General features: G+C 44.5%; 1 protein-coding gene across 1 annotated transcript; it reads left to right on the top strand.

Moving 5' to 3' along the window:
• The first annotated feature begins 678 nt into the window (after positions 1 to 678).
• LOC133116442 (sodium/potassium-transporting ATPase subunit alpha-1) lies at positions 679 to 18663 on the top strand. Its single transcript, XM_061225967.1, has 22 exons — positions 679 to 870; positions 6613 to 6726; positions 6866 to 6925; positions 7935 to 8138; positions 8258 to 8371; positions 8677 to 8811; positions 9022 to 9139; positions 9615 to 9883; positions 10839 to 11147; positions 12902 to 13036; positions 13484 to 13676; positions 14072 to 14247; positions 14599 to 14735; positions 14866 to 15016; positions 15241 to 15409; positions 15540 to 15694; positions 16611 to 16734; positions 17214 to 17359; positions 17488 to 17618; positions 17723 to 17824; positions 17999 to 18090; positions 18420 to 18663. The coding sequence occupies exons 1-22, from the start codon at positions 859 to 861 to the stop codon at positions 18446 to 18448; spliced, it is 3075 nt and encodes a 1024-aa protein (XP_061081951.1). The 5' UTR covers positions 679 to 858; the 3' UTR covers positions 18449 to 18663.
• The last annotated feature ends 2572 nt before the right edge of the window (positions 18664 to 21235 follow it).

Raw genomic sequence — 21235 nt, 5'->3', positions numbered from 1 at the left:
TTTTGTTCATAGACCTTTCGTAATCACCAAAAGCTAAAATCATGTGATCCTCAACATTATTTCATTTGGTTTAGACTTCTATAATGTCGGCTCAAAGCTGAAAATGTTTATTTATTACACATTTTTCACATAGTTCATATTTTCCTTTTCATATTTTGTCATTCCAATGAGGCAATGATGAAGACCATTTAAATGAAATCCTTTCAATATCCTGCTGGTTAGAAACGGTTAATCTGCTACTTGTTAAGAAAAACAACCATCTCGTCCTGTGACCTATCATGCATTTGGTCAAGGTCAAAATTGCTGATGTTGCACAAAAAAGTTTTTTTTTTTTCTGCAATGTTAGAGGTTAACTGGATTTTAGTCACGTTTGCTTACCATGTGAGCTAACTGAGTGCGATTCCCTGTCATTCCTAACTTAAATTATTCAATTCGACTCAATTCAATTCAAATATGGGGAAAATGTGAGAAACATTTTTACAATTCATTCCTTAGGAGCCACTGAAAATAGGTTTATTTGAACTTCCTAACAAAAGTAGAGTGAGGAGCCCACAACAGAAAGAGCAGAAGATGGTGAAAACCCATTCGACGGTAAAGACCCTCCCATCTATTCATCGTTACCATGGAAAAAGGAGCAGACGTCACGAGCCAAGGAACAGAGTATAAAAGTACTTCAGCTCCGGTCTACCAGGGCGGTTAGATGCGTGTCCGGGAGAAGTGACACGCGTGGACGGGGTACAGGGGATAGCAAAATACAGTTTTAAGTAAAATATTTATTTCTTCTTTAAAAAGAAAACACACACAAAAAAACGTTGGGTTTGGAGCATATAAGAAGATTGTAACATAAATCCAGAAAAGATGGGACTTGGAGTAAGTAGCCAGCAATCGAACAATATTTTCCTCTTTTATTGTCTTTCCCCCCCTCTTTTCGCGGTCAGAACTGTTCTTCTTTGTGAATTACCTACAAAGTTGTCAAACTGTAGAGTCTGTCTGTTGTGCTGGTTGAAGTTGTATAGACATAAGCAGGTGGGTTTTTTTTAAAGGTAACGTTAAACAACAACTCAACTTCGTTCCAAACGTGTTATGGGTTCAATGGCTGGCTGACATTGGGCATCTTATTCTGAAAAAAGGCCTGCGTGTGATTGATTTGGTGAGATTGCCTAACTTCCTTCCTTGAGTTTTCCCCATTCACACCAAACGTGTTTCGCCTTTACGATATTCTAATTTGGCGAAACAACTTGCTACTTTGTTCACTCGGGTGTTGTAATTTAGTCCTACGTTAAGTTAAGGTTAGATGGTTACGATGTCTTCATTTGACTTGGCAACAACCGTCAAGTTAACTTAGGCTCTAATTTAAACTCTAAGGAACGTAAGTTAGCTAACCGTTAACTAATTTGGTGAGTTCCCTAACAAGCTAATTGTATCCCTGAGATTTTGTCTTGCCATCTAGCCATCTTCCCTACGGCAACTCCTCGAAGTCGGCTAACTATAGCTAGCTTGCTAGCTAGCGACATTGCATAACTTTTCATGCTTTCGTTCATCGTGGAAACCTGGAAGGACGGTGATCTTGTGACTTGCTCCAATCTGCTGCCCGGTAGTTTGCATTTACGAAGTTTTAGGAAAAAAATACGGTTTGACGATCAATAACTTAAAATGTGGCTCAAAGTTTAACTAAAGGTCCGCAACATGCATTTCCTTTGCTAACGGTAACTTAACTTAGCAAGTTTAAGGTGGGCTTACGTTCGCTCAATGCAGTTCAGCTGAAATAGAAGTTGGCTGGCTAGCTAAGTTATTGTTAACGTTATTTCCTGCTAGTTTATAGTTTATCGACTTTAGTCTCGTTCGTTGTTGTTGTCGTCTTTTTTGTCAAATTTACATCACTATATTTGTATATTACGAGTATTACGCTATGGGAGAAAAAGCAATTACAGGGAACCCAGGTGCTGTTGAAAAATTCATAGGCATAATGAAGTCGAGTTTAACTGTAATGTTAATGGTCACGGAATGAAAGGCGCATTGTCCCAGGAAAGAGGTTTAAGTTACAGTACTGCGAAATTATGGTCTGGTCCACCCACCGTTGTCACTTCGTGCAAATCAACAATGTTGCACAAATATATTTCTTTGCGTTGTCCAGTGATTTTAACACCACATAGTATAATTACCTACTTTAAAAGAATATTTCCGCTGTAGAAATATACGAGAGCTCACTTAGTCTCTCCCATTTGCTTATATTGTGCGATGTTAGGCAAGGTCAATTGCGCTTTGTTCCCAAGCAGGTTAGGTGAGGTATCTTATTGCTTTGCGCCCCGCGACATACCATGCAGAAAGTGGAACATCGCGGCGATTCGCACCAGAATTTTGCGAGCCACAGATTTTTTCTTTTTAAAAGGACACATTCAGTTAAATCACTCTAGAGCTCATGATGACCGTTAATAATGCTTGTTCGCTGTGCCCTCACTCGTTCACAAAACGGTTTACGCAACTATATGTATGAAAATAAGTCCATTCCAATGCAATGAGTCCAGTCCATCACCTGGAAGTTTGCGGTAGTGATCCTTACCGGTCATAATTTCAAGACATTGGAACTGGTTGCACAACAACAAAGTCTAATGTTTCCATGATGTCTGGTGAAAAAGGAACATTTTGATCTGAACTAATTGCTGTGTTATTGTAATGCATATGGTCATAGCTTTACTGACTTTGTGAACTAGACTTGGTGTTCACGGCTGTGCTCCTTTATGGCACAGCGAGGGAAGAGTTTTTCCAAGTTTAATTCGCCGGTTTCTGTATTGTACAATCCGGGATAATGCACTTGTACGATGCGCAGCGCGTTTTCCCCAAGCTGTGCTGTGAAGTTGGGGTCTGGTGGCCACAGCTGCAGGGTCATTGAAATCTCCAGGGAGCTGAGACTGAGGGTATTGCCCCCCCCCCCCCTCCCAGTCCCCAGCCGTCTCTTCTCTCCTAGGGATTTGACATTCTTTCTGCTCGACAGCCATTGTGTATTAGGGAAAACCTTTTGTCACCCTTGATCCCTTCTGTCACAAAAATGAAAACTGACCTTTCCCTGCCTTGGCCCCTGCGTGGTTTTCCGGAACATTTCACGGGACCGAGGTTTTAACCCTTCTTAACCGGAGGAGAAGCCGCGGGAAGCCATCATGCGTCACTGCGCACACACTTCGCATCGTTCCCATCGTCTTGTTTTGTCAAAACTCACGTGGTCCTCTTTGATTCGTAGTGCGGCAAAGGCTCAGCGATCGGCTTTTGCCATAAAAGGTAACAACGAGGCTTCTCCTGCGTCCTCATCCTATCTCCTCGTTCTGTGTTAAACATAGACCTGTTAATAACACATACACATTATAACAGATAATTAGGCTGCGGCAGAACAGGGCTGGCTGACACTGCGAGTGTTCTCGAAACTTGTCATCACCTCTGGAAAGCGAGTTTGCTCTGTGGTTCATACAGACTGTCTGGTACTCCTTTTCTTAGCCTGTATTAATTTAGGCTGAGTAGTGTTTTCGGTAGGGAGAAGATATAAAAATAAATTTAAAAAGTAAACATTTGTAACATTTTGATGTGAACTCACTATGGAAGATGTATCCTTTTTAACAAGGCATTTTCTTTCTCTTTTTAAAGGAGAACAGATGACCCCCTCATTTTGCATTTAGTTATATTTTCTGCCTTAATTAGACAGGGAGAAAGCAGAGAGGGTAACAGACAGGGAAGAGGCGACCGGTTAGAAAGTGCCACGGGGCCTTCGAATCCTCCGCCTGCGGGTGTCTCTTGGAATCATGGCTCACTTCTAGCTTATGACTTGGCCATAGCTTTTACATAGACTTAGCCCTGTCTCTACTTTGAGCTAGACTTGATGTTCTTCACTATGGATAGCGACTAGTATGTCATTGTGTTGTCGTTGGTCCGACCGGCAACTTTCCCGAAGATGTAAACACTTGTGGATAACCGCCTGGAAAACTGTCTGAGCACAAAACTACTGTCGGATAGGATTGTAGTTTCTGACCTGTTCTGTATTTGTTCGGGTGATCTTCGGGATGTAGTTTTGGGTAAAAGCGTCTGCCAAATACAATATAATGTAATATTTGCATACATCTCGACAGTAGGCTGCCCGTCAGACTGCTTCTTGACATATTTTGGGGGCAGCTGGAATGTAACGGTCATGTGACACGATTTCACATTGTACTGCTGCGGGGCATTTCTCACCAGCAGGGCCTCCTAGCAGGGCAAGACATTCTCTGCTTCATAAATGCAGTAACCCCTGCAATGGCTTCTAAAGCTTGAAGATTAGTCGTCCCTGTTTCCTTTGGTTGCCATACCATTTATGTAGTGCTGTAGAATTTAAAATATGCTGTAACCAGATGAGTTTGTTACTATAGTGACTTGCATGCTTTCGCATTCAGAATGATGCAGGGATTAGGTAATCGTTTGCCTGAAATACACTTGTTTGTCTGTGTAGGAAAGGTGACTCTGGAATGTACCATATGGCTGAACTGCATCTTCCCAATCTGAAAAATATTTTTCTTCATATTGTGATTGTGAAGTCATCTTTCATAATAAGACCTTTCAAGGCATGCTTACAGTCTCCAGTTATGTGAACCCACAGCTTGTGTGTGCTTTTGGAAGTAATTTTTATTATTTTTTGAAACCGTTGAACCGGATATGCGCATGTGACGCTTCCAGTGACATAGCCGGAGCTGTGAAAGTGTTGCCCATGGCAATGTGAGAGGGAGCTAACAATGCAGACTCTGTAAAAGATATTTAAGAAAGGGGAGCTGTATCTCAGAGAACAAAGCTCACGTTCACACTCGTAAATTACATTTCTGAAACCCTGCGCACACTGTATGTCTGGCACTGAAAGTTCAACAAGCAACCTTATCTTGTCATTAACTGCAAACAAAAGCATGCAGTTATTCCAAGCCATTAAAAGGACATAAAATGTATTGGTGTGGTTGTATTGTGTGCAACAAATTACAGCGGTTTCATTTTGTTTCCAAATATTGGGAAGAAAAAATGTCTGGATATGATTATCATTTGAACATTTCCAAATAGGATTTTAGGGTTTTGGATGCATCCCTAGTCTCCAGCCGCTTGTCTGGAAACCAACTTCAGTACAAAACACCTGTGAGCTAATGGTGTGACCAAGCAAACTGATTTCACTGTCAAACAGGCTGTGGCCAACTACTCCTTAAACACATTGGATATGAAGAGGTTTTAGTTTAGTCTTTTGATATGTTGTAGAATAGCCTGCTCATTTTCCGGGGCCTTGAAGTAAAAGTGAATTCAGCCTTGAAAGTTAGAACTAGCCTGTCTTGCTCTACAGGACTAAGATCAAAGTAGTCCCAAATAAAATGGTGACCATCCTAAAACAAAATGGCTGTGGTGAGAGAGCTCCAGTTTGGCTGTTCAGTTTATATGACACTGGTTGGTTGCTAGATCCTAGGCATGTTATATCATCATTCTGATTTGTATTATTTTATTTTTGTATTTTATTGTGTTTTGCAAGAAGTTTGACAAAAGGAAAAGCTTTTCCATATTGGCCTTCTGACACATCATGAATGTGCCTACATGAATCTGTAGTCACATCTATGCCCCGTTCTGGCCCAGAAATGGGCTAGGGTGGTAACTGCATAGTTGGGTAATGTTAGTAAAGTCCTTCACCGCCATCTCTCCCTCTCTTGCTAAAGGAAGCAGTTATCTTTCTTCACTGCATGATCAATCTGGCATAAACCGTAGATGTCAGTAGTTGCCAGATTTATAACATGAATTAGTTTTTATTTTATTTATTATTAGCTGTCAGAGTCCAGTATGACTGGGCGTGACTGATTTGAAGATCTGCCTCTACAGTGTGCTGCTGGCTCTACCTTCTGCAGCAATCCCGTTGGTCTGCCATTTTGGACTCATTCTAATGGTCGTTTGTTTGCCAAAATGTTCCCCCCCCCCCCCCCCCCCCCCCCCTCTCTTAAGGTAGACTGGGAAATTGGCAAAGACGCAGCCTTAAATGTACAAGCAGGAAATGGCTGTTGAGGGACACTTCAACATTACATTTTGGCAGATTTTGCTTGTACAGATAAACCAAAACAAATTATGTTGAGTAATATAAACACATTTACATGTTTGTTTTGTTTCCTTCATTTTAAAGTGCACTTTTGCTTTATAGCCTGCAATTTCTCCTGACTAGTCGGAAATGAGCTGCTGACTTGACTCTCGAGCTGAGGGTAAAAATCAGCTGAGGGCAATGCTATGTGAAATGGTGCTTTGGCCTCATCTGTCCCTGCTTTTTCAGCTGCTTTTTTATTTATTTTTTATTTGTTTTTATTTTATCTTTTAATCCGAAGCTCGTGCAGCTGAACTTGCACTTGTGAATCCTGAATTTCTGCTGGCTTATAGCAGCCAGTAGCCTAGTGGCTAAGGTGCTTAAGTGGGACCTGGAAGGTTGATGGTTCAAACTCCAAGTGTAGTCACAAGACCCTTAACCCCGCATTGCTCCGGTGGGGTGGGGATTGTCCCCTGCCTAGTGTAACCAACCCTAAGTGGCTTCGGATAGAAGCGCCAGCTAAATGACCGTAATGCTTACGGCAGCTCTGCTTTCTCCCCTCGCAGGAAGGAAGGGAGCAGTATGAGTTGGCGGCGACCTCGGAGCAGGGCGGCAAGAAGAAGGCGAAAGCCAAGAAGAAGGAGAAGGACATGGATGAGCTGAAGAAGGAAGTGGATTTGGTGCGGATCACACTTTCTCACGCATGCTGCAATGTTTGCACTTTAAAAGTGCCGTCTGCTGTTTTCTGTGGCCAGCGTACTGGCGATTTGTTAGGTTAAATGACTGAAAATGTGTTCCACGTTCTCTCCTCCCCGATAGGACGACCATAAACTGACCCTGGATGAACTCCACCGCAAGTACGGCACAGATTTGAGCAGGGTGAGTCTCGCGCCCGGTGCTTATGAAGCAGCAGTGCTGAGCTGGTGCTGATCTGTACAAGGTATCGCTTTGAGTCCATACACACCTTGGAACTACACACACTGATAGGGGTGCGGGCGTCCTCCTAAAATCCACTGAGAAAAGCCATTGCACTGCTGCTAAGTGTTCAATGTTGATTAGGAGAGACTATATTCTTTGAGACTCATTATGTCCTTCGTGTGTATTAATGGAACGGCAGATTTCTAATTTTTTTTAGTAGTTTTAATCAACATAATGAGCAGGGTCTCTTCCGGAGTGGTTCTGTAGAGGTGTCACAGAGGGGAAATGAACACCACTCTCAAATGAAGATTCAACACTTTGCACTGAACAGCTTGTTACCTAGCAACAGCAAGAATAGGACTTGTTTTTGGCTCATTTCATAACCTTTCGACTTGCTCTGTCCATACAACGGCATACATTACATTACATTACATTACATTACATTAATGGCATTTGGCCGACGCTCTTATCCAGAGCGACGTACAACAAAGTGTATACCCATAACCAGGGATAAGTGCGCTGAAAGACCCTAGAGGGAAGTACAATTTCAACTGCTACCTGCACAACAAAGATGAGGACCAGGGCCTATTTGAAATTATTGTTATTATTTTTTTTTTAAACAAACAAATAAACAAAGTAAAAGTATGACCAAACCCCTTAACCAAACACTGCTTACCTAGCCAAACTAAAAATACTGATGCACAAAAGTAAATCACAGAAAGACAACAATTAAGGTTCACAGGGAGGTAGGGAGGGACAGGGAGAGGTGCTGCTTGAAGAGGTTTGTTTTGTATTAAGTGCATCCTCCTATTATTGATTACATGACTCTGCCAATCAGAACTGTTACTTTGTATGAATGCCAAAATGGCTGTTTTGGTCTCTGAACATTCTTGAGTGCTTAAGTTTGAAGTTCCTAGAAACCTATTCTACATATTTGCTGATTTGTAATCCGTTTGCTCCCACCTCTCAGGGCCTCACAGGGGCCCGTGCTGTGGAGATCCTGGCCCGCGATGGGCCCAACGCCCTGACCCCTCCACCCACCACTCCAGAATGGGTCAAGTTCTGCAAGCAGATGTTTGGCGGTTTCTCCATGCTGCTGTGGACGGGCGCCGTTCTCTGCTTCCTGGCGTACGGAATTCAGGCCGCCATGGAGGAGGAGCCAGCCAATGATAACGTGAGGAATGCGACGGACGCCATTTTGGAAATGAGAATTTTATTTCCGTTTTTTTCTCACCGATGGCGTGTGCTGTGGTTGTGTTTGTGCTGACATTTGGTCTCTCTTGCTCTGCGCAGTTGTACTTGGGTGTTGTGCTTTCTGCTGTCGTCATCATCACTGGCTGCTTCTCATACTACCAAGAAGCCAAGAGCTCCAAGATCATGGACTCCTTCAAGAACCTGGTTCCTCAGGTATGACTTCCTGAGCAGTTCTGGTATAATGAGTGTTAAACCGAGCGAGTGAAGCCCACGTGTCTGTCAGTTAAAGCTGATGATTCGCCATTCTGTTCAGTCAAATCTCATTTTGGTGCTGCTAAACTAGAATATTTTTTTCTTTTTTTAAACATTTCATTTATTTAAGCTTTATTTAAATTTAATTTGCTCACAAACTTAGTTTGGGGCAAGTAGGTTGGATTCTTACCAAGTGACCTGACTTGGCAGGTGTGAACAAGCCTTAACGTTGAGCTAATAAGCTTTGTTAATTTTCTGTCCGGCAGCAAGCCCTGGTCATCCGTGATGGGGAGAAGAACAGCATCAATGCAGAGGAGGTGGTGGTTGGAGATCTGGTGGAGGTGAAGGGTGGAGACCGGATCCCTGCTGATCTGCGGATCATCTCCGCTCATGGCTGCAAGGTGGGTCCCTTGAGCAGTCCTCTGCTCCCACTGTCTGTGTCCTGACTGGTCCTTGATCTGGTCTGATCTAGTGCAATTTGGTCTAATATCATCAGATCTGGTCTGGACTGATCTAATGTGATCTGGTCTGATCTCATAGGATCTGGTTTGGTCTTAATTGCCGTGATCTGGTCTGATCTTGTCTTCTGTGATATGCCTGCTTTCACTCAGGTGGACAACTCCTCCCTGACTGGTGAATCTGAGCCCCAGACTCGCTCCCCTGACTTCTCCAATGACAACCCTCTGGAGACCAGGAACATTGCCTTTTTCTCCACCAACTGCGTTGAAGGTATGCTCCCACCATTGGGATCACATGGGTTCAGTTTCCAGTAGAGATCCATTCAAACCTGGGTTAGGAGGCCTTTACATCAGCAGGTCTTTCCTGTGGCCCTTTATAGCAGCTGTGTAGACTGTTCCCGGCTGAGACTGCTGTGCAGCTTAGCTGTTGGACTGCGAAGTGAAAGGCAGTGTAGTATAGGCTTGGAGTAACATTGTGGTCCTAAGGATGAATAGTTTTGCACATAATATGCAATTTCAACTCATACATTACATTTTATTTAGCCGAAACTTTTATCCAAAGCGAAATTGCATATCAAGGTCATGGAACAAACGGAACAGGTTGGATAAGGTACAATTCACATGATTGGTTGTAAAGCCATGAACATAAGACTAGTACACAAGGCAGATGGCCTGAGTCTGTAACTACCATACCGAGACGACTACAGAGCCGAGACCAATACAAACGCTCATTGTTCCTCCTCCAGGGACCGCACGCGGTATCGTGATCAGCACCGGAGACCGCACGGTGATGGGACGCATCGCCACCCTGGCCTCCGGCCTGGAGGTGGGGCGCACGCCCATCTCCATCGAGATCGAGCACTTCATCCACATCATCACGGGCGTGGCCATCTTCCTGGGGATGTCCTTCTTCATCCTCTCCCTCATCCTGGGGTACACCTGGCTGGAGGCCGTCATCTTCCTCATCGGAATCATCGTTGCCAACGTGCCCGAGGGTCTCCTGGCCACTGTCACCGTGAGTGGAGACGTTTTCCCACAATTCCTTAACCCTTTCAGTCCCCCGAGTGCCATACGGCACTCAAGCGCAACAACCATAAAATCCCAAGAGTGCCATGTGGCGCCCTTGACCTTTTCAGCCAATCAAAATGACTGCTATACTGCTGTTTTGAGACTATATTAACCTTAATCAACGTTCTAAATTTTCTAAATTCTCAACCAAAGCCAAAACTCTTGATTTTGGTGGAGCCACTTCATATAGGGCTTGGGACTGAATGGGTTAAATATTCCCTTCAAACATGCCTCAAAAACAGGATGGGATCATGGCTTGTACAGGACCCCAGAATGCAGGCAAATTGAACGATACAAATCTCCTTTGTTCTGCATTTTGGAACAAGTTCTATTGAAATCCCCAAGATTCTTAAGTCCCTGAACCTCTGTTTGGTGATACTGAAGCCAAAAAAATAAAAGCTTTGTTTGTGCAACAATGTTGCCAGATTGAGAAGTGCATTCCAGGGAATTTAAGTGGCTTGAAATTCATGCATGGACATGTATTCTGGTTACCCCCCCAAAGAGGTTCTCAGGGGTCTTTACCCAGGAGCTGTGTGAGTGTTTTAAATCTGAGCATTCAACCCACATGCTCCGTTTCAGATGAGGCCATCAACAGGCCGAGGCCCTCATTCTTAAAAAAATTGGAGTGCTGGTCTAGGATCGGTCACCTAACCTTCTCCGTCTAACTTTTTAGGTAATTTTGACAAAAATATTAGGTGGGCCAATTAGGTGAGACTAATTTCAAGATTTACCAGTGGGGTATGAATTTCCCTTGTCAAGCAATCTAATATTCTCAAATAGAAAATAAGATTTTAGGTCTCATTACTAGACTAAAGGCCGGAAGTGAAGAACTGAACCTTTTGAGGTACCCCTCGGAGACTCTCGAACGTCGGCCCTGATCTCCATCTCTATCCCTCTCCCAGGTGTGTCTGACCCTGACGGCCAAGCGCATGGCCAAGAAGAACTGCCTGGTGAAGAACCTGGAGGCCGTGGAGACGCTGGGCTCCACCTCCACCATCTGCTCCGACAAGACGGGCACCCTGACCCAGAACCGCATGACCGTGGCCCACATGTGGTTCGACAACCAGATCCACGAGGCCGACACCACCGAGAACCAGAGCGGCACCTCCTTTGACCGCAGCTCCGCCACCTGGGCGGCCCTGGCCCGCATCGCCGGCCTGTGCAACAGAGCCGTGTTCCTGGCCGAGCAGGCCAACGTGCCCATCCTGAAGGTGCGTTCACTTACCCATGCCGAGGGCACACAAGCTGGGGCGAAAGCATAGTCGTCTTGGATTCAAACGCTTTTCTGTGTTTTACTGAGCTTGTCTGGTGTATCGGAACCCATGAAATGCTCTCAGAAAGTGCAAACCCCATATTCCGTTTGGTTGGCTCAAATGCTCCAGGAAAGATCAGTCCAGCACACGAAAGTGTATGAATCCAAAATGATTATGTATTTAACGCAGGTCTGGAACGCGGGAGGTTTGCATGTTCTCCCCATGTCCATGTGGGTTTCCTCCTGCACCGCGTGTTGGGTGAGGTCGGGGGTGCACAACTCCGGTTCTGGAGGGCCAGTCTTCAAGGGGGCTTTTGTTCCAACCAACTACCATCATTTATTTTTCTGACCGCTCCAGAAATAATGTTTGTTCTTTCCTATACTTGAGCACAGTATAATCTTTGGGATACACTAGCAGTCTGCAGCTGTAGCTGGTGCATATACAAATGTCTGATCAAGACATTATTTAGCCAATTAAATAATTGAGAGCAGAAGTTAGCACAAAATACTGAAGCGGATCGGCCCTTGCTGTGCACCCCTGGGTTAAGTGCACTTCTGCTATTGTCCTTGACCAAGGCACTGACCTCAGTTTGTCCTATCTATCCCAGTTTTCTGACCTCAGAACTGGAGTTGCACCAGTGCACTGTGACTGCCCACTGCTCCTAAGTTACTAGGATGGGTCAAATGCAGAGAACAAATTACCCCACAGGGCTGAATCAAGTATAACTTCACAGTCTGCCTGACGGCTGATTATAGCTGCTAAATTGCATAACCCCTACTTTTAGATGCTTAATGGTAGGTCAGAATCGCATAATTTGATAATGTCACAGCATTCTCTGCCCAAAAAAACTGCCTCAGGCTGTTGTGGAAGTTTCTGTATAATTACATAATTACAGCATGTAGCGGAGAACAAAATGCCATATGATGAGTCTGAAGCAGTCTAAGGGTTTTCTGCTGCTTAACCCATTCAGATTAACAGATCTATTTTCTATTAAGGGTGAATGCAGCTCATTGCCTAAGCTTTGTGTATAACCACACAAAGTGATTGAACTGACAGACGTGTGTGTGAATGCTCTACTGATCTCACTGCCCATTATCGCTCCCCTAACCCTCAAGCTGTCGGGTTGGCAAAGTCTTGGCCTGAAGGGAGTTACTACGGCATAAGCATTGCGATTCAGACTGTCTACAGCTTTGCGTAACCTTTACAAAGATTATATTGACACCCTACTATCATTGCATTCAGTCTCATCACCAGATGAGATGTAGTGGTGAAGGCTCTAAATTGTAACTGGACTGCATTTTATAAAGCACTGTTTTTCACCTTCACCCATTCTCTCACACATAAACGGCCATGCAAACGACTCGTTGGTTAAGCATGTTGCTCAGTGGTGTCCAGTCTTCTCCTAAAAGGGCCAGCGCAGGTGCAGGTTTTTGTTTTAACTCAGCAGTAACACACCTGATTATACTAATGAACTAATCGTGGTCTTTAATCAAGACCTTGATGAGTAGAATCAGCTGTCTTAGTCCTGTGCTAAAATGACAACCTGCACACACACCGGCCCTTTCTGGATAAGATTGGACACCCCTGGTCTTGCTCAAGGTCAGTTGGACACTTTCAGAAGGCCAGGGATCTAACCTGCAATTCCCCGGTAGCCAGATGACCGCTCTGCCCCCTGGCTCCTCACTGACCGCTTCTCTTCTCCTCCGTCACAGAGAGACGTGGCAGGCGATGCCTCTGAATCGGCCCTGCTGAAGTGCATTGAGCTGTGCTGTGGGTCAGTGAAGGAGATGAGGGAGCAGGCTGCCAAAATCGCAGAGATCCCCTTCAACTCCACCAACAAATACCAGGTACACGCGCCATACCCACTATCTTAACCACTTCAAATTAGTCTGAATCACACTGGACCCTTTCAGGTGTGAGACGGGGAACATCTAACCACGGTCCTCAAGGGCTGAGAACCGCTGCTTGTCCACCCTCTTTACCTGGGAGTCAGGTGTGAAGACAGTCTGGCCAATTGGTAGCTCCAGTTGTTCAGTTAATTCCCTGGAGAAAAGAGAACCAGGCCTGGATTTGGATTTGGATTCGAGGTCCAGATTTGATTATCTCTGGTGATCTCAAGATGACAAACGTAATTAGAACGCTCTTACCTGAACATTCTAATGCTGATATAACAATCACTACTGGTAATTGAGAGCAATTGAGTTCTAGAACACTGATTTGATAAAAAAAAGCCTTACTCTTCAGAGGGTTCATGAAACATTTGCTCATGGGGGCTTTCCTTTCCTCTTGCACAGCTTTCCATCCACAAGAACCCCAACGCCTCCGAGTCCAAGCACCTCCTGGTGATGAAGGGAGCCCCAGAGAGGATTCTGGACCGCTGTACCACCATCTTGATCCAGGGCAAAGAGGTGCCCTTGGACGAAGAGATGAAAGACGCTTTCCAGAATGCGTACCTGGAGCTGGGAGGTCTGGGAGAGAGGGTGCTGGGTAAGAAAAGCTGCCGTGTCTCCCTAGGGGCAGGCTTATGGTAAAGAGCTTTTAGCGCCAATGATCTAAAGGCAACCAGAGATTTTTAGTCCAAAATACTTTCTTGCAGGCCGTAACTTTTTCTACTTTACAGAAAAAATATGATTTTAGGTCTTGTGATAAGCCTAGATGGAGACTTTGTTTTGCTGTGCAGTCTCTTGGATTGTTGATCTTTAAGGTCCAGGAGTGGTTGTGCCATTCCTGCAGTTGCATGCTCAAATCTTCACATTAAACTTGAATTTGTACATGAAACATGATCTCAACAGCAAACGCCAGTCCATTTGTATGAAATGGCGGAGAATCTTCACTTTAAAAACATACATGTATTTAACTGAGAATTGTTCCCCGCTGTGCAGGATTCTGCCACTTTGCCCTCCCCGACGACCAGTTCCCTGAAGGCTTCCAGTTTGACACGGACGATGTGAACTTCCCCACGGAGAACCTGTGCTTCGTGGGCCTGATGTCCATGATAGACCCCCCGAGAGCCGCGGTGCCCGACGCCGTGGGCAAGTGCAGGAGTGCTGGGATCAAGGTACGGCCCTCCATAGTGCTGGTCTCAGCACCGCAGAAACCAAAGCAATACGCCAAGCTTAACTAGCCTTTTAGTCTTGTATTGAGCCTTAATACTTTTCTTGCTAAATAAGGATCGCCAATGAGGTGAGGTTTACAAATTTCAAGATTTGCCAATGGGGTAAGGCCATTTCACTTGTAGAGGAAAAAATTGACTTGAAACAAGGTAATATATTCTACTCTAAAAATTATCATTAAGTCTAATTACAAGACTAAAACCGTTATCAATCAAACCTTTTTCTTTTCTTTTTTTTTTTGTTGCAGTGAAGTGCCATTCAGTGCTTTAAACTCGACTTGTCTTGTTCTTCATCAGGTTATTATGGTAACCGGTGATCATCCAATTACTGCAAAGGCCATTGCTAAGGGTGTGGGCATCATCTCCGAAGGCAACGAGACCGTGGAAGACATCGCCGCTCGTCTGAACATTCCGGTTCACGAAGTCAATCCCAGGTTTGAGCATACCGCTTACTGAAGTCAATCCCAGGTCTTTCTTGCGGCAGACTGTTGGGGGAGATTCTCCTTCAGAAATGTGTGGGACCGGAGGTCTGAAAAGGCATTGTCTTTATCCTCCTCTGTCCAGAGATGCCAAGGCCTGTGTGGTCCATGGAGGGGACCTGAAGGACCTGAGCCCCGAACAGCTGGATGACATCCTCAAGCACCATACAGAGATTGTGTTCGCAAGAACCTCTCCCCAGCAGAAGCTCATCATTGTGGAAGGGTGCCAGAGACAGGTACTCACCAGGGCTGCAACTGTGTGGGGTGTGTAACCTTACGGAAGGATGTTTTGTGAAAACTGTTTAAAAGTGTGCTTGTGTATGGACAGCTACCAGTTCTTTCAGAAAACTGTTCAAGCAGCTACAAAGGGCAGCCAAGTGGGGAATTTAAGTTATTAATTTATCTGTATTCAGTGACATGAGCCTTTAACCAAAATGGCTCTGTCCCCCAACCTTCCCAGGGTGCCATTGTGGCTGTGACAGGTGATGGTGTCAATGACTCCCCCGCTCTGAAGAAGGCCGATATTGGCGTTGCTATGGGCATCGCTGGCTCTGACGTCTCCAAACAGGCTGCCGACATGATCCTCCTCGACGACAACTTTGCTTCAATTGTGACCGGGGTGGAAGAAGGTAAAAAATAATAAATACAGGACTCTGTTGAATTTTGTAGTGGATGCATTCCTAAATTATATTTCCAGCTAGCTCACATTACATTTCAGGAGGTGGCAAGCTTTTTGACACGTGCTTCTTTTGTCTTCAGGCCGTCTGATCTTTGACAACTTGAAGAAATCTATCGCCTACACGCTCACTAGTAACATTCCTGAGATCACTCCCTTCCTCTTCTTCATCATCGCAAACATCCCCCTGCCCCTGGGCACCGTCACCATCCTCTGCATCGACCTGGGCACTGACATGGTGAGGATTCCAGAACGTACTGGTCTGATTGAAGGCCCACCCACACCAATAACTAGAACCATAACCGTAACTACAGTAGTGTGCAAAAGTCTTAGGCACCTGTGTAATATTCTGTACAGAAGATTCTTTCAAAAATAATTAAATGAAAGGTCCTAAATAAACATACTATATATTTTACATTACATTTGAGTAATTTCACAGAATCGTTAAACTGAATCAAATCAATATTTTGTGTGACCACCCTTCGGCGTTAAAACTGCGTCAGTTCTCTGAGATATAGAACTGCAGGACAGCGTTGGCTAAGACAATCAGCAGGGAGGTTGTTCCAAGCATGTTGGAGATCTTGACATGTTCGTCTGCAGAAGCTCCTTGCTTCTGATCTCAGACATCCTTGATCATGTTTTTATGTAAAAAGTAGTAAACTGCTTACAGTAATATGTTACTTTTAAAAAATCAAATACAAAATCAAATGTAAAATTTAATCTTTTGGAAATTGAATATTTGGAAATGTCAAATGTGTTATTTTATACGAACACACAAAAAATAAATTAACATGTTTATAATCCAGTCTAGGGTGCCTAAGACTTCTGCACAGTACTGTATGTGGGCTGATGAACAGTAACATTCTGTAAATAGCCTCAGCTATGTCGTCTGCTATTTTGTATGTGGCGCCCTGACATTTTTTATGGATTTTGATTGGCTGTCACTGTTTGTCGCTCATGTAGCTTTCCCTCTGAAAGTGATCCCAACGTTATCGTTCATCACTGTCGTATTCGTTACAGTTGTGGTGTGGACTCTGCCATCCACTTGAGTGGATTTTTAAAATGACATTCATAATTGTATTGTTCTTGGTGTGGATGAGACTTTATTCAGTGGACTTTTTGATGACTCTGTTCCTCTTTTTACGATGAACCAGGTTCCTGCCATTTCCCTGGCCTACGAAGCAGCTGAGAGTGACATCATGAAGAGACAGCCCAGAAACCCCAAGACAGACAAGCTGGTGAACGAGAGGCTGATCAGCATAGCCTATGGACAGATTGGTAAGGGCCTGTTTTGGCCAGGGAAACGTCCAGCTTCTCACATACTACAGAGTATATGTACAAAACAAGTGTTTTAGTCATTCAATGACTTGCCTCAAGTAGAAAATATAAGCTTGTTTTAAGTTGCTTTCTGCTTGACAACTGATTCTTACCCCATTGGCAAATCTTAAACTGTGTTGTATCATTGACTGTCTTATTTGGCAAAAAAGAGTTCCAAGCGCTGTGCAGACAGTGTCTTGGTTTTTGCAGTGTAGACATTGCTACTAAATGACTGTTGAAAAGTGTGCATTCCTCATTAACTGTTGTAAGATTACCACATTGTAAGATTACTAAACGCAGATTATAAATGTCCAAGCTGTCTGACATGGGAAGCCATTTGTACATTCCAGGCATGGCTGTACATGGTGTTTACCATGGGGTCACAGGCTTTGAGAGCTCCTGCTTTTAAACGCTCGATCCTGCCTCCGTCTTCTCCACAGGTATGATTCAGGCTCTCGCTGGCTTCTTCACCTACTTCGTCATCCTCGCCGAGAACGGGTTCCTTCCCGCGGACCTGGTCGGTATCCGTGTGAACTGGGACGACAAATACATGAACGACCTGGAGGACAGCTACGGCCAGCAGTGGGTCAGTACCTGACGCCTGGGGTCTTAGTGGATGGGTTCAGGGCTAAACGGATTCTTTGGGGCCATGTCGTTGAGTCTGTCTTGGTGCACTCATTTTGGGTTTTCCCTCTCTCTTCCCCTGGATCTCAGACGTATGAGCAGAGGAAGATTGTGGAATTCACCTGCCACACCGCCTTCTTCACCAGCATCGTGGTGGTGCAGTGGGCTGATCTGATCATCTGCAAGACCAGGAGGAACTCCGTCTTCCAGCAGGGCATGAAGTAAGTCTGAAGTGAGCCCGTATCTGTGGGCCCAGAGAAGGAGGAACGTGATGCAGTCAGCAGAACCGCTAAACGAAACAAAATGTGCTCTTTGTCCCACTTAGGAACAAAATCCTCATCTTTGGACTGTTTGAGGAAACGGCCCTGGCTGCCTTCCTGTCGTACTGCCCAGGCATGGACATCGCTCTCAGAATGTACCCCCTCAAGTGAGTTCTCGTTGTCGTTTCGGCGAAGGAGGTGCAGGCGTCTGCACGTCTGGGGTCTAGGCGTGGCCCGTGTCCACCCATCCCGCTGTTTACGCTTACGTTTTTCCAGATCTGGCCTCTCGCTTTGTGCCGCACCGTGTCTGAAACTCTGTTCTGCATTGTTTTCGTCCTCAGGCCCAACTGGTGGTTCTGCGCCTTCCCGTATTCGCTCCTCATCTTCATTTACGATGAAATCCGAAAACTCATCATCCGACGCAGCCCAGGAGGTCAGTCTCCAATGCTCATTACTCTACCCTGCACTGTGCCTGTTCTCTGCAGCCTTATTGTAGTTCTCATGAAGCCACATCAGTCTCAATGTGCCTGTGATGGCCTATATGCCAAGGCTGGTTACTTTTTCTCAGTGGAGCACATGTGCTCCACTACGTTGGCAAGTTTAGCAGTACGCTAATGCCCCTAAAATGGAAGCACTTTTGAGCCCTGTATGGATTCAAAACCACATAGTGCATTGATAACGGTACGGGTATTTTTAAGTGCTGTGGTTGAAGTGCAAACTCTAGCAGGGCGACGTGCTAAAACCTCTCTTCTTATTTTCCAGGTTGGGTGGAAAGAGAGACATACTACTAGTGCATCCCACCCTCGTCACACAGTTCTCCTCCTGCATGGTAGTCGTGCTGCTCTGAATTTTAACCTCAGTAACTTTTGGATGTTTTGTATAGAGAATGACACAACCTGAGATGGTGAACCGAGACATTGTGTGCCTTTGTTCTGGAGAAGGACAAATTTTATACATGTTTTTAACAGTGTAATATAAAATAAAATAAACATTCAGTCAGGTCTTACTGCAGTCTCCTCTTTCATTTCCTTCACTTAAGGGTAGACCTGGGAAACGGACTCCATTTTTGTGTCGTGAAAAATGTGGACGCCGGGGTATCATCATTGGTTAAAAGGGAACGTCCTGTTGATTCAGGATTTCAAATTCATTTTATATGAGCAGTGAGCAGATTGAGACCAAGCAGAGGTTTATGTGTGCTAGCCACGTGCTGCAGAAATGAGGTAAATGTGAACTCCGGCCAAATGGCTACATTCATCAATTCTGGTGCGATACCCAGGCTGATTAGAACCTATTGTTTTGACACTGGATGTAGATCATGGATATTTTGTGGTGGATGGGGAGGGAGGACACACACAAAGTGCACACTAACGGAGGGCAATCACAAAAACAAAGATAGTCACACACCTTACTATGCTTCAAAGAAATGTGTTCCAAAAACCAGCATTTCGACTGTCTTCTGCAGGGTGTACGCTCAGTGAGCACTTCATGTATTTTTTTTTTTTTAGGTCTTCTGCTGTAGCTTTTCCCCATTATGTGTTCAGAGATGCCAGTCTGGCCCTTCTCTGACCTCGCATTAAAAACGTGTTACTGCCCGCAGAACTGGTGTTCACTTTTTCGCACCATTTTCTGCAAACTCGTCAATCATTTGACAGTCAAAGTCACTTAGATCACATTGCTTCCCCATTCTGACATTTTTTTTATATATATTTTTTAATAGCTGACCATGTCTGTGCATGCTTTTATGCATTCAGTTGCTGCCAGTGGCTGATTTAAATATTTGCATTAAGCTGGTGTACAGGACTACCTAATAGTGGTCACTGAGTGTGTATAGGGTACAGAGGAAGTAAAGCAAAAACCTACAGGAACCGGGTTGGGCAGCCTTGGTCATGGGTATATGTTCCCACCCAGCCGTTTCAGCAGGTTTCGTTAGCGGGGGGAAGCATGTGGTTTTTTTTTTTTTTTGGTTTTTTTTTTTTTCCCCATTCTGTGTGTCAGCGCTTTTAACAGGAAAGTGTAGTAAATGTGGCCATTGTACTTTTAAGAACCAAGTTTGGAACTCCCAATGCTGTGCACTGTGCTGATTTAAGCAATTAGGGAGCTCACTGCTTCCCTTCCCTGAATGGAGACACACATTTTCCCCTGCTGACAGAGGTTGCCATATAACTCTTGTGAATGAACCTGGGGCACAGACACGGTGCCTCATAGTATTTGTATCATTGGGTCCGATGTGTGATGTAGCACTACCGTAATGTATTTAAACAATGTCTTTCATGATGGGGACAGATTAAAGCAAACGAAACATTTCAGATGGAAAAACGTTCTATTTTTTGATAACTTTCCTTTAAAAAATTTTTTTAAATGCTTTTATATCCATACTGGTATTTCTGATGAACTGATGCCCTGTTCCCGGGCCACATGCTACTAAAAAGCACAAGTTATTTGGTAAAAAGAACCTGTAGTCGTTCTTTGGCATTTGGTAATTTGTCTGATGGATGGGAATCATCCTTATATTATACCTGGCAGAACTGGTCACTTCCAAAGAATGATGTTCATTATCTGAGAGCCTTGGTCAAAGAGCACCTTTCATACCAGCACTTCCTACACTATATTTCACTGATTTTTAACTTTACAACTGTGTTTGAGGAATCTGGTTGTGTTGCTTTTAATGATGCTGGGAAAGTATAAAGCATACTAGAACTGCATACTTGCATTACTGTAATTGTAATTCCTGGCATTTGCAGACTTTGTTTTGGATTCAAATACTTTTTTGTACTTCATTGATCTTACCTGGTGCATTTGAACCTCCAAGGAGGAGCTGGGTGTGGTTTAGACTTTTGGGATCATTTCAGTTGTTCCAATACACCACACCAAGCAAGCATAGTCAAATGCAGAAAGGTATTTGCATACATAACAAATCCTATTTGAACCCAGGTCTGCAGACCGCATGTATGATCCAGTCTGTGGTGTGGCTCTTTTGGTGCATGTGTTAGGGCCCCAGTGATCTGGGAACATTTGCTGGTTTGTACAGGCACACCACAGGCAGGAGCTGTAAAGGCACTACAAGGCCAGGGCTCTGGAACCTTCTGTCTCAGGGCTGTGCCATGGATAATTCTACACCAGTCTCTGGGAGTCCTGCCCCATTTGGAAGGGGTGCAGTCAGAATGTGATTCCAGACAGTCTGTTGTGACGTTTCACCACGGATTAACACGTCATCTGCACACTTTTTCTTTCTTGGTGGTATCCCGGCGAAACCACTTGCATGCGCAGGGCAGAAGCTACTTCCACAAGAGCAAGATCTGGCCTGTTGCTTCGAGGTGATGTAGGATCTAGTTACCATGGCTGGGTGCAGGCTGTGTGTATTTATACTGTAGGCTCACAGGATTAAGCTAAAACAGACATACCAGCAGGGGTATAGTCCAGGTTTCTGGAACTATGGAAGTTGTTTTCATGGACAGAACACCTAATGTGAACTTACGGTGTTCTGCTTTGGGTTACTCTTCGTGAAGTTACTAGGAGACTATATGTGTTGATTTATTGTTTGTTCAGATCAATGTAGCCCTTCTAGGCATAGAAAAGCA

This window comes from Conger conger, chromosome 17, assembly GCF_963514075.1.
Source record: "Conger conger chromosome 17, fConCon1.1, whole genome shotgun sequence".
In the NCBI taxonomy this organism is placed as follows: Eukaryota; Metazoa; Chordata; class Actinopteri; order Anguilliformes; family Congridae; genus Conger; species Conger conger.
Note: the sequence above shows the minus strand (reverse complement) of the source record. Positions and strands in the feature narration are given on the sequence as shown.

Coding starts and splice junctions, on each gene's coding strand:
- LOC133116442 (XM_061225967.1), top strand. Junction 8,372..8,676: donor TCAAGAACCTGGTTCCTCAG/GTATGACTTCCT, acceptor TCTGTCCGGCAG/CAAGCCCTGGTCATCCGTGA. Junction 9,140..9,614: donor CTCCACCAACTGCGTTGAAG/GTATGCTCCCAC, acceptor TTCCTCCTCCAG/GGACCGCACGCGGTATCGTG.